The sequence below is a fragment of the Acinonyx jubatus genome, chromosome E3, assembly GCF_027475565.1.
Source record: "Acinonyx jubatus isolate Ajub_Pintada_27869175 chromosome E3, VMU_Ajub_asm_v1.0, whole genome shotgun sequence".
Lineage (NCBI taxonomy): Eukaryota > Metazoa > Chordata > Mammalia > Carnivora > Felidae > Acinonyx > Acinonyx jubatus.
Window position 1 is genome coordinate 37,607,446 of NC_069398.1, and position 13,401 is coordinate 37,620,846.

Sequence of the window (13,401 nt, forward strand, 5' to 3'; positions counted from 1 at the left end):
AACGCCACGCCTGACCCCACGCTCCAGCTTCACGTGGGGCGGGGGCGGGGGACAGGTGCCCAGGGGCTGCTTGGGGTGGGGCCCAGAGGAAGAAGGCCCACCTCGTACTTGAGGGACAGGAGCTTCTCGTTGTGCGGGATCTCCTTGGGGAAAGGGTGAGGGGGTTCCAAGTCCTGTAGGAGAAAGAGTAGAGCCACATACTTGACGAGCCAGCACATTTAAGAAAAAACCACAGGGGGGCACCTGCGGCGCTCAGTCGGATAAGCACCCGACTTCGACTCAGGTCACGATCTCACGGTTCTTGGGTTTGAGCCCCACGTCGGGCTCTGTCCTGACAGCTCAGAGCCTGGAGCCTGCTTCGAATTGTGTCTCCCTGTCTGCCCCTCCCCTGCTCGTTCTCTCTCAAAAATAAACACGCATTATTTTAAAAAAATTAAAAAAAATTTTTTTTTAACGTTTTTATTTATTTTTGAAACAGAGAGAGACAGAGCATGAACGGGGAGGGTCAGAGAAAAAGGGAGACACAGAATCCGAAGCAGGCTCCAGGCTCTGAGCCGTCAGCACAGAGCCCGACGCGGGGCCCGAACCCACAAACCGTGAGATCGTGACCTGAGCCGAAGTCTGATGCTTAACCGACTGAGCCACCCAGGCGCCCCCCCCAAAATTTTTTTTAAGAGCAAGCACAAACGAGAAGGGGAGGGGACATGTGTCCATCTGTTCTATGAAGCCAGTAGTCTGTGGACCCTAGAGCCAGACGAGGGTGCCACAAGACAGGAGGGCACAGGCACACCCGCTTAGGAATGCAGACACTAAGTCCTGGACGAGGAACCAGCGCATCGGATCCCTCGGCACCATGACCAAGGCAGGTTTATCTCAGGGACGTGAGACTGGCTTAACGTCCGAAAATCAAGTAATGTCATGTTTATGGAACCATGGGAAATACATTGTTGGTCTGTCCCAGGGGCCGGCACCCGGCTCCGAAATCCCATGGCCTTTCTGCAGGGTGCCTGTTCCCAAGAGTCCTATCCTTGACGATGGACCAGTAAACATGAGTGAGGGTTTCCCTGAGTTCTGTGAGCCGTTCTAGCAAATTACGGAGGCTGAGAAGTGGGGGGGTGGGGGGGGGGGGGGGGGGGGGGGGGTGAGAACCCTGACCGGAGTTAGAGTTGATGGATCAGAGGCACAGGTGACAGCCTGGATTTGTGACTGGCATCGGAAGAGGGGGTGGTCTCGTGGGACTGGGCCCTCAGCCCCGGGCGTCTGCATGATGCCGGATAAGAGCGTCAGAATTGAGTTAAGTTGCAGGACACCCGGTCGACGTCTGCAGAGAACTGCCTGGCGAGGAAAACCCACACCTGGTGTCTGAAGTGTGGTTGAGTAAAAACAGTTCAATACCGTTTCAACAGAATAAAGGAAAAAATCCACACAGTCATCTCAGTAAGTTCAGAAAAAGTGCCTGATAAAAATTTGACACTCCTTCGTGACAAAAATATGTCACAAAGAAAAGAACCACGTCAACCTGGTCGAGGCGTCAGTCATCACCCTCGATGGCGAAGGACTGAAGCTCCTCCCGGAAGACCAGGAACAAGACGAGGATGGTCACTTCCACTGGACCTCGTCCTGGAGGCTCCGCCAGGCCCGTCAGGCAACAAGAGAGAAAAGGCATCCAGAGTGGAAAGGAAGAAACAAAACTCTCTATTTGCAGGTGACATGATCTTGTATACACAAAACCTCAAAGAACATACTAAAAAATTATTAAAACTATAACACATTCAGTAAGATTGAAGGATATGCGATCAGCACGCAAATATCCAACACATCTCTAAATGCCTGCAATGAACAACCAAAAATGAAATTAAGAGAACCCTACTTACGTTAGCACCAAAAGTACAATATATGAAATGATACTTACTCCTAAAATACATTTACCAAGGGAAGCGTAAGACGTGTGTGCTGAAAACCACAACGCACCGCTGAGAGAACCTAGAGATGTGAATATGTGGACAGACACACTGTGCTCACAGGTCAGAGGACTGAGCACTAAGAAGAAGCGACGAGTCCTGGGCCGCCCCAGCTGGCGTCCCCAAAGAAACCAACATGCTTAAAAACCACACAGAAACACAAGGCGTCTCCAGCGGCCAATACGAGCTTGAAAAAGGAGAACAAAGTTGGAGGACACTCACTTCCTAGTTTCAAGACTCACATGAAAGCTCCAGTCCCCCGGACAGTGTGGCCCTGGCTCCAGGACAGACACAGGGATCGGTGGAGACAAGGGGGACCCAGAGCCTCACGTGGATGGCTGACTTTTGAACACGGTGCCAACACAACTCAGTGTGGAAAGAAGAAGGGTTTTTCTGAGAACGGTGCTAGGGAACTGGTCATCCACATCCAAGAGAGTGAAGCTCTACCCTCACCTTCCATCAGACAAAATCAGTGACAAACAGATTCAAGACCCAAAATCATAGAACTCTCGAGGCGTCTGGGTGGCTCAGTCGGTTGAGCATAGATCTCAGGTCAGGTCATGATCCCAGGGTTGTGGGATCACGCCCCAAGTCAGGCTCCGTGCAGGCAGCACAGAGCCTGCTTGAGATTCTCTCTCTCTCTGCCCCTCCTCCACTCGTATGCCTGTGCATATGGGCATTCTCTCTCTCTCCCCCAAAACAAACAAAATCTTTAAAACCAAAGAAGTCTCAGAAGAAAACACAGGAGAAAATCTTCATGACCTTGGACTAGGCAGTGGCTTCTTACATAAGACAGCAAAGGTACAGTAACAACAGAATGAAATAGGTAACTGGAGTTCATCAAAATTAAAGAATCCTTGGGAATGCAAGCTGGTGCAGCCACTCTGGAAAACAGCATGGAGATTCCTCAAAAAATTAAAAACAGAACTACCCTACGACCCAGCAATTGCCCTGCTAGGCATTTATCCAAGGGATACAGGTGTGCTGTTTCTTTTTTTTTTCTTTTTTTAATTTTTTCTTAACTTTTATTTTATTTTTGAGACAGAGAGAGACAGAGCATGAACGGGGGAGGGCCAGAGAGAGAGGGAGACACAGAATCCGAAACAGGCTCCAGGCTCTGAGCTGTCAGCACAGAGCCTGACGCGGGGCTCGAACTCACGGACCACGAGATCATGACCTGAGCCGAAGTCGGATGCTTAACTGACTGAGCCACCCAGGTGCCCCAAGGTGTGCTGTTTCAAAGGGACACATGCACCCCCATGTTTATAGCAGCACTATCGACAAGAGCCAAAGTATGGAAAGAGCCCAAATGTCCATCGATAGATGAATGGAAAAGAAGATGTGGAATATATACACGATGGAGTATTACTCAGCAATCAAAAAGAATGAAATCTGGCCATTTGCAACTACGTGGATGGAACTGGAAGCTATTATGCTAAGTGAAATTAGTCAGTCAGAGAAAGATATCATAGGACTTCACTCCTATGAAGACTTTAAGAGACACAACAGATGAGGGGCGCTTGGGTGGCTCAGTCGGTTGAGCGTCCGACTTCGGCTAAGGTCATGATCTCACGGCTCGTGGGTTCAAGCCCTGAGTCGGGACCTGTGCTGACAGCTCGGAGCCTGGAGCCTGCTTCCGATTCTGTGTCTCCCTCTCTCTCTGCCCCTCCCCCACTCATGCTCTGTCTGTCTCTCTCAAAAATAAACATTCAAAAAAAAATTTAAGAGACAAAACAGATGAAGCTAAGGGAAAGGCAACAAAAATAATATCAAAACAGGGAGGGGGACAAAAGAGAAGAGATTCATCAATATGGGGAACAAACGGAGGGTTGCTGGAGGGGGTGTGGGAGGGGGGATGGGCTAAATGGGGAAGGGGCACTAAGGAATCTACTCCTGAAATCATTGTTGCACTACATGCTGACTAATTTGAATATAAACTTAAAAATAAGTAAATAAAATCTTTAAAAAAGTTAAAGAATTCTTACAACCCAATAATGAAAACGCAAATAACCTGATAAAAACGGCACAGAATGGGAACAGACATTTTTGCAAAGAAGACATACGGAGGGCTGCCACCAGCCATCACAGAAATGCAGGTCCGAACCACGGGGCACCGAGGAGGAAATCAAATGCAAGTCGGGGGAGCCGGGCGGGCTCAGGAAGCACTCCCCGGCAGCTTCCGGACAGCTCGGCACGGGGCAGGGCAAGAGGGCATCACGCTGTCCAAAGGTCCCTCACCCCTGAGGTCCTTGTCCCCAGAGTCCCCCTCCGGCCGACTGGAGGCCCCTCTCCCCCGGGTGGTGCCTGTTCCCCTGGCCTTTCCCCAGCTGTCTCGTGCTCCCACATGACACTCTCGCTCAGTGTTCCCTCCCGGCTCGCGCTGCCCCATCTCTGCTCACGTGGCTCAGCCTCAGGGCAAGCAGACCTTCGGTCGCCCAGGCTCTGGGGTCCCCGCGAGACAGCTGGTCATTTTGTCCCTGAGCTCTGCACGACCCACGGCTGCCCCCCTGCTCTGCCCGGCCCTGCCCGCCGTCCACCACCTTCGTGTTCGGCGCTCCCCGTCCGCCCCCTGCTGGGCGGCACCCCCACAGGAGGAAGGGGTGGGTGGTGAGAGGCGAAGGGTAGGGGATGAGTCTAGCACTCACGGGGTCGAGCAGCTCGTCATCCAGATCCACGTTGCTCATCTGTCCGATCCGGAAAAACGCTGAGCGTGGTGACTGGAAGCGTGAGAGAAATCACAGGGCGCTCAGCCACAGGCAGCGCTGACACATCTGGGGCCCCCCACCCTACCGCACGGCCGGCGGGGGGCCCGGGACGAGTTGAGCCCCTGAATGGGAAGCCCAGGCCTTCCTGGCCCCAGAGGCCGGGCCCTCCTCTGCTCTACTGAGACTGCAGACAGCTGCCAGCCCCGGGGACCAAGGGCTGCAGGACGCCCACGCGAGCGTCCTCCAGGCTCCCCCCACCCCACCCATCCTCCTGTGTCTCGTCATTGGGAGACCGGGAGGCTCCGGCAGGTGGGGACCTGTCACAGGTCTCCATGCAGCCCCTCCAGACATGTGGTCAGGGCGCCCGCACCCCCAGGGTGCCTCTGAAGCAGGGCCGGGCTCCTGGGCCCGGGGGCGGGTCAGCCACAGAGGACAGACACCCGGGCGCATGGTTCTTCCTACACCCACCGCCCGGCCACGTCGGGGGACTGGCCAACGTTCGCACTTCAGAGAAACATCATGTTGCAGCGTTAAGTATGTCCCAAGTACTGCGTGGAACATACTGGCACCGAAACGTGACTCGTGGTTTCTCTGAGGAGGGCACATGCAGCTGGGCGCCTTGCACTGGGGGTCGGCCCAGACGCAGCGGACAGGATGCAGCACGAGAACGAATCAGACGCCAGCCCCCTGGCCACGGTTCCCGCCGCGTGGTCAGCAGGCAGATGACCCTCCTCCTGATGGGCGGTCACAAGGTCAGCAGCCACCTGGCGCCACATCACAAGGCGCCAGCCGCCTCCCTCCACCTCGTTACGTGGGCATCCTGCCACCTGGTGTCCTCAAAGGAGCGAGGGTGCGTGCACGACAACAGTATGACGCCTGGAGACGGAGACCGCATTCGCGTACCTTCTGGGACGGGACGTCGTCACGACTGTCCTATTTCATTACCGGTCACTGCTGTCGACCTCGCACTTCGTCCTGTCTGCGGGCTCAGGCATCCATGGGGCCCACGCTTACCCCACAGTGCTGCGTGTTCCCGTGAGGACCCGTGCCCCGTGTGCAGCTGGGCACGTCTGTCCACACACGTGCAGCGAGTTCTGGTAGAGCGGGGTTACCGACAGAAACATCTGGTTCTCTCTTAAAAACGATCGGGAACGGCCCCAAACTGCTGAATCTGAGCAGAAAGGCAGGATGGGGCTCCCCGGCTTCACGCCCTGGGCAGGAGGGCCAGCCCCGCTGACGACTGCGCTGGGCCGGCGAGAGGTCCCAGTTCTCGAGGGAACCGCAGCCAGGAGGCCGCCTGGACCTGGAACAGCCTCCGCTCTGCGGACAAGACGTGTGGACCCGGAGGGGTCCTGGGCCACCGCCCCCGGCCGCAAGCCTGAGCGTGGCCAACACCGAGTGCACTTCCTTGGGCGCACATCCACACACGCTGACCGGCCGGCGGACGGGGCGCAAGCGCGGACAACCCAGCTGAACAACGCCTGGGCAGAACTGAGCGCTGAAGTGAGGGGCATCTGGAGACGGTGGTCTGTGCTTCGACCCGGCAGACGGAGCCACTTATTCTCCGGTGATCACGAAAGGAGCTCGAGTACACCAGGCAATCACTCCTCCGCAAAAAGGGTGCCCTAAGTCGGGACCCGCAAAGTGCTTCCTCTGACGTCTAAACGGTTTGCAGGGGCCAGGCCGCCGCACTCGCATCACCTCCGGAGAGGTGCGGCAAGAAGGGTCCAGTGGGCACGGTCCCCCGTGCTCAGGTGACACAGAGGCTGCCAGGTGTGGAGGGTGGACCGCACCCCAGCAGAGCACGCTGGACCCGGACCGCGTGATGGCAGTGGAGGTGAAGCACCCCCCCCCCAGCCCCCCCCCCCAGCTTCTCCACGTCTTTTCTGGGCTTCAAGGCATCTTCCGGGAAACATCTTTCATGGTGAGAAAAACCATTTACTTGAAGTTCAGTGATTCATCTCACGTCGTGTCTGTTTCTCTCTCTTAAACACGGGGGAGGTGACATACGAGCTCCTCAAATTACTGATACGCACAACAGCCGGGACGGAATCTCTAGGGCGTGAAGATCCCAGAGATTACACACTGTGCAGCTGCACGGACCTGACTCTCTGGAAACGTCGGGCCTGGGGGACGAGAACGGATCGGGGTGCGGGAGGGGTGACCACAAGAGGCAGGACGAGGGAGCCTCGTGCCGACCCACACGGTCTGCACGGTGACTGCGGTAGCGCTCACACGGAGGCACCTGCGTGACGTAGGGCGGAGAACCGTCCGCGTGCCAACATCAGTGTCCCGGTTTCAGCGCTGTGCTGTCACTACGGGGACTGACGCAGTGAAGGAAATGGGGGCAAGGCGCTCGGGCCTGCTCCGTATGGCCTTGTCAACTTCCTGTAAATCCACAGCTATTCTTAAAATTAAAAACAAAAGCACGTGCAAATGGGACCTGCCAAAAAACCCCTGTGCATCAGAAGACACAACGGAGGGGAAGGCAGCCTGCAGAGAGGGAGAACGTGCTATGAATCGCGCTTCTGAAAGGAGCCAAGCACCTTAACCCTGAAGAACTCCCACAAGTCAACCACAAAAAGAAGCCAATCACAAAAGTGGGCAGAGGCCCCGAGTACACGTCTCCGCAGGCGAGATGCATATGGCCAGTGAGCACAGGACAATGTGCTTGACGTCTCCAGAGCCATGCACATCCAAGCCACCAGATGCCACCTCACACCTGTCAGAACGGCCACCACCAAAGCCCGGAGTCGTGAATGTGGCAGGGGTGCCCAGGAGCCCGAGCCCTGTGTGCCGGGGTCGGGGGCGTGATGGTGCAGCGGCCGCGGCACACAGCCTGGTGGCTCCTCGGACAATTCAGCACAAGATGACCACGTGACCCAGCAACCCCACCTTGGGGGTGCACTGTAGAGCTGGAAGCAGGCACCTGAAGAGATCCGTGCACACCCCACTCACGGAAGCATGATCAGGCCACGGGGCAGGGGGCTGGGGGGGAACCCAAGTGTCTCTTAACAGATGAACGGATAAATCCACTGGGGTCCACATGTGCAAAAGAAGACAGTCTGGCCTCGAAAAGGAAGTAGATTCTGCAATCTGCTACGACGCGGAGGAACCTTAGGGATGTTATGCTGAGAGACGGCAGCTGGCCACGGCAAGACAGACGCTGTGACTGCACGTACACCACAGCGCGGTTCCTAGTCGGGTCTACAAAGACGGGAAGTAGAAAAGTGGGCGCCAGGCTGGGGAGGGGCTGGGACGCCAGTGTTTCAGTTGTGCAAGGCAGGCGAGTTCCCTGACGGGCAGTGGGGACAATTGCACAACATCAATGCATCTGACACCACTGAACCGTACCCTAAAGACTGGTTAAGGTGCCAAGTTCCGTCATACGTTTTTACTCAAACATAAAGCAAAAGTTTAGAAGCAACTTATTGGGGCGCCTGGGTGGCTCAGTCAGTTAAGTGTCCGACTTTGGCTCAGTTCATGACCTTGCAGTCTGTGAGTTCAAGCCCTGCATCAGGCTCTGTACTGACAGCTCGGAGCCTGCAGCTGCTTCGGATTCTGTGTCTCCCTCTCTCTCTGCCCCTCCCCCACTCATGCTCTGTCTCCGTCTCTCTCAAAAATATGCAAACATTAAAAAAAATTTTTTTAATTAAAAAACAAATCAAAACTTACAAGCTGTCTCTTGTTCTATTCGACCGTGCCGCATTCTGACGGCCGCCAAGGTCCATGCTCCACACTGAGGACAGGGCCGCAGCGGCCAGGGGCACACAGGCAAGCAGACAGGCGCCTGTAAACCGAGTGCAAACCCGAGGGAGCCTGTGAGAACCTGGCACGCTGGGTCAGGTGGGCGAGGAGGCGGGCAGGCTGAGCCCCATCGAGAAGGAGTGAGCCGTGCAGAGGGGGCAGGGGACGGTGGGCGGAATCGTCTGGGACGGGAACGCCACCATGGCCTCTGCCCGGGAGGCTTCCCTGGACGTTCTGTCTAGGCCTGGGCCTGGTCTTGGCCCTCAGCTCTCCAGCCTGCCTCCTTGCTGACGACAGGGGTCTGTCCCACCCACGCTGACCCTGCCTGAGTGGTACTAAAGACAGGAGGGACACCCATCTGGAGAGCCCTCACGGAGGGCAGTGGGGCAACCAGCCTGGACCCTCCAAGGTGGGGCTGGGCAGACAGAAAGGGAGGACAGGACACAGACGCCAAGGCAGAGGAACTTCCAGGATAGAATGACGAGGTGCTAGAAACCACCGAGGAGAAAGACGGGGGGCTCGCTTATGTCCAGCACTCAAGGGGCTGGGGAGGACGACGGATGAGCCTCCCGGGCAGATTCCCCGAACACCCCGCCCTGGCCCTTGGCGCTCCCCGACTGTGGTCTGCGGCTCCAAGGTCACCAGGGAAGACCCGGAGATAAGCCAGCTTCCAGAGAAGATCCCTGGAATCGATTCTAAACACTAACCTGACAGTGCTACCCGTCTCCTGACCCTAAGGTGTCCCAGGCAGATCCTCCCAAAGCTGAGATCCCTGGAAACGTCCTGCATTTACAAACCCTGCAGACACCCCACCCCCCACCGCTGAAGCATCTGCTTCTGCCTCAGATTTCCCCCAGAAGTTCTCCAAATGCTCCGCTCCCTGCTACCCACATACGTAACCATGACTGGCTGACCACACCCTCTTCTTGTCCCAGCAGCACAACGGCAGTGACTCGCTGATAAGTCACCATCACCCCACACTCCGGCCCCACGGGCCCAGGGGCCTGCCCAAGGGGACAGCATCCCACAGGTGGCTCAGAGCAGCCTGCTTCCTTCCAGGCAGGCAGCTGAGCTCAGGAGGGTCGCCAGTCCACCCTGCCCACCGTGCTTGCTCCCCACGGGGCACTCAGCAGCCTGGCAGGGAGGTCACCCGGCAGGCACTGCCCAGAACAGCTTCTTCAGGAGCGGAGCAGGCTACGCCCACGCCGCGGTGGCACCACCACCACCACCACGCGACTCTGGACACAATGCAACAAACCCCAGAGGGCCAGTAGGTGGCCAAGACAAGCTCCCGCGTCTGATTCACTAGAACATTCCTGCAGGGGGGTTGCTGGCCTGGGATGTCATTTTAGTCCAAATGGACCTGGGACTGAGAGCAGCACCAGGGCGCCCCCGAGCCTAACGATGAGCTCGGCCTGCGGGCCCAGAGCAGACCCTCCCACCAAAAGGCCAGCATCGAGGAATCCCGTCAGCCTCCAGCGGAGTCACCCCATGAACGACAACCCAAGGACAGTCACGTTCGTGCTGCCGTTCCCAACGCGAAGACTATGAACAGTGGCTACCGCTGGCTGGCTGGGACGGGCACAGCGCTGAGCGCAGCACGCACACGGACCTTTCTGTGGGCGGGGACGCTGAGGCAGAGGAGGCTGCGGGGCTCGCCTCCCGGGGTGCGGAGCGACACTTCCAGCTCAAATGCCTACAGTCTCCCGCGTGCCAGTCCACACACAGCGGGCTACGATCCTTTCAGGCTGGAACGGCCAGCTTCCTGCAGCGCTCTCCGCAAGATACAGCCAAATTCAAAGCCAGCAGCTGTCCCCTGCAGGTCCCACCCGCCTCTCTCCCCACTCCCACCTACTTTCCAAACACGCACAGGATCCCAAACACACCCTTCATCCTTTCCCAGCCATTGGCCTGCCTGAGGGTCTCACACTCTTCAAGAATGGAACCAGGGGCGCCTGGGTGGCCCAGTCGGTTGAGCGGCCGACTTCGGCTCAGGTCATGATCTCGCAGTCCGTGAGTTTGAGCCCCGCGTCAGGCTCTGTGCTGACAGCTCAGAGCCTGGAGCCTGTTTCAGATTCTGTGCCTCCCTCTCTCTGACCCTCCCCTGTTCATGCTCTGTCTCTCCCTGTATCAAAAATAAATAAACGTCAAAAAAAAAATTTAAAAAAAGAATGGAACCAACTGTGACCTCTTCTGTCTCTGGGGCCCCTCACGGTCTTCCCGGAGCAGGAGGCCTGTGTCTCCGTGAGCCTGCAGCCGGTCGGAAGGAAGCTGCTTCGTGCGCTTCGGTGTCCCAGGCACACTGCACACAGCCGGGCACTGAGTACGTGCAGGAGAAACTTTTTTCTTAATTGTTTAAGAAAGGCTAGTCTGTTACTACCTAACACAGATGAACAAAGAGCTTTGCATTTTTTAAGGGAATAAATTTTTTTTTTTAAGGAAAGATTTCAAAGAGCTCTTAAAAAAAGAAAATGAAACAAAACAAAAACCGTAAGAGCCAACTCCTGTGTCTATTTGCAAAGAGAAACGAGGAACCCCAGGGCGCCTGGGTGGCTCAGTGAGTTAAGCATTTGACTTGGGCTCAGGTCATGATCTCACATTTCCTGGGTTCTAGCCCCACGTCGGGCTCTGGGCTGACAGCTCGGAGCCTGGAGCCTGCTTTGGATTCTGTGTCTCCCTCTCTCTCTGCCCCTCCCCCACTCGTGCTCTGTCTCTCTCTGTCTCTCACTCATAAATAGAAACGCTAAAGAAAAGAGAGAGAAGTGGGAAACCCCAGCACGTTCACTCTCGAGATAAACCCAAATTCCACCCCAAAGTTTACAATTTCTTTAATTAAAGCCAGTTTTATGCTTCCATTTTGTAGGCCTCGGGTTACCTTCTTTTAGAAGAGGAAAAAATAACGTTCCAAGAAGAAAATGACAAAGCACCCTTATGCGTTCCCCCCCCCAAATGAGCCACTTCAGATCACTTCTCATATAGACACAGAAAGCATTTCAACGTTAAGATTTCACTCAAAGAGCCAACGTGGGCTTTGGCTGTCCGATGCCTCTGGGGCGGGGGGGCGTACAAAGATAAGCCCTAGAGAAACAGCCTGAGGCTTGGGTCCTCTCTCATCTTTAAACACTGTCCAAACGTTTAAAGGACAGATCTAGACCAGGAGAAGAAAAACTGAAAAATAAACGCAAAAACAGTAAGAGCAAGCAATGGATAAAAAGAGTCCAAGAACTCAAAATCAACACCACACGCAATTCATTAAACACCTCCACCGCATCGCCGATGTGCTGACCACCCCGCAACCACCCTGACTCGCTCCCAGCGTCTGTGTGGACGCCCCAGTTTCAATTAATTGCTAAGGGCACCTGGGTGGAAATACTCGTCCTTCCTAAGATCGCCCCGTACTGGTGCCTGCAGAAAAGGGGGGCCGGCAGAGCTCCCCACCGCCAGAAAACACTGTGCAAGCGGAAGCTCGTGGAGCCGGGCCGGCCCCTCGAACCCCACTAGTCACCCGGCCCAGGCCTTCCCTCCCAAGACTCCAGAACCCAGGGCCCAGGTTCCAGCCAGCGCTGCCATCTGCCAAAGCGGCCCCGGGGCACGTTCCGGAACTAGTCGAGCCTCAGCTGCCTCCTCTTCGGCAGGGGGATGGTCAGAGCACCGATGCGCCAGCCAGCACCCGCCGGGCACGGGGCCACCGCCGACCCGGCGACCCCTCGCCCGCCAGAGCCGCTGACCCGCGAGACGGAGCGGCCGGGAAGGCGTAGCCCAAGGCCGCCCGGGGCGCACCCGCCCGGCTCCCGGCTCCCGGCGGCGGGGGACCTGAGGAGCGGGCCCGGGGCTCTCCCGGCGGAAGAGACTCACCTGACGGGCGGCCGCGGGCCCGGCCCCGTTCAGCAGCGGCGTGCCCTCGCCGGCTGGCGCCCCGGGCCGCGCCGTCCTCCGCAGCAGGGGCGCCGCCTCGTCGTCGTCCAGGTCGCGGCCGGACCACGACACCTTCTTGGACACGTTGGCCATGGCCAGCAGCGGCCGAACCGGCCCGGGAAGCGCGGCGGCCGAGTGTTTGTTCTCGTGACCCGCGCCGCGGCCACGTGACCGGCGAGGCCAGCCCCACGTGATGCGCGACGGCGGCCGCGCAGGGGCGCGCGCGCGCGCGGTGCCTTCTGGGAGTTGTAGTCCCGCGCCCGGCGCCGTCCTGGGTGGTGGGGGCTCCGCGGCAGCTGGGGTCGACGAGAGGGGCGCCGCCCGCTCGGGCGCTTGGGTGACCGACCGGAGTCCGGCTTCCGAGAACGGGTCACGGCAGGAATGGAGGGGAGGGCCGGCGTCCGCGCGGACGAGACCAGAGGAAAGGGGAGGAGGGCAGGTGGCCGCCGACCAGTAGCGCGGAAGGACGGGTGGACACGTGGCCGCCGGGTTGCCGGGGAGTGAGCGGTCGCCGGCGCCCGTGAGACACGTGGCCCCTGTGGCATTGCTGCAGAACCACGGTGGGGAATCACGCACTCGCAGACAGGGGGACATCTGCTAAACTGCTGGGCAGCTCTGTTCCACAAAGGGCTGGGACCGCCCTGTGTGACACGGGATTGACGCCACCGGGCAGACTGAGGCTCCCGATGGCCCCTGCGCTGGGTGGTAGGATAGTCTGGTTCAGCGCTCAAGGCTGAGCATTGTCTTGGAGTCACCTTGGAGAACAAGGTCCTTGTTCTCAAGACACACCGCCTATACAGGTGGATGGCCTGGTCGTCATAATGACAGGTGGCCACCGACAGGGAGGACAAAATGTGACAGAATGTTGACTCGGTCAGTCTAGGCCAAGCACTTATGATGGTGCAATGTATTCCTCTTACAACTTTTGTATTTTAGGTTTGAAACTTTTCAAAAGAAAAAGATGTAACAAGTGTGTTAGAGGGGCGCCTGGGTGGCTCAGTCAGTTAAGCGACTGAAGTCGGTTCAGGTTATGATCTCATGGTTCGTGAGTTCGAGCCCCACATCGGTTCCGT

General features: G+C 57.3%; 1 protein-coding gene across 2 annotated transcripts in view; it reads right to left on the reverse strand.

Moving 5' to 3' along the window:
• Positions 1-12,497, reverse strand: part of CLCN7 (chloride voltage-gated channel 7) — a 25,511-nt gene extending 13,014 nt beyond the window's left edge. The window contains exons 1-3 of one of the 2 annotated variants that reach the window (XM_027043649.2): positions 12,269-12,497; positions 4,607-4,678; positions 102-173 (exon numbers count right to left, since the gene is read on the reverse strand). In XM_027043649.2, coding sequence (XP_026899450.1) covers positions 102-173; positions 4,607-4,678; positions 12,269-12,421 — 297 coding nt within the window. In that variant the 5' untranslated portion in view covers positions 12,422-12,497. The remainder of the gene's footprint in view (positions 1-101; positions 174-4,606; positions 4,679-12,268) is intronic. The other variant, XM_027043651.2, reaches the window with a different exon arrangement.
• Between the last annotated feature and the right edge of the window lie 904 nt (positions 12,498-13,401).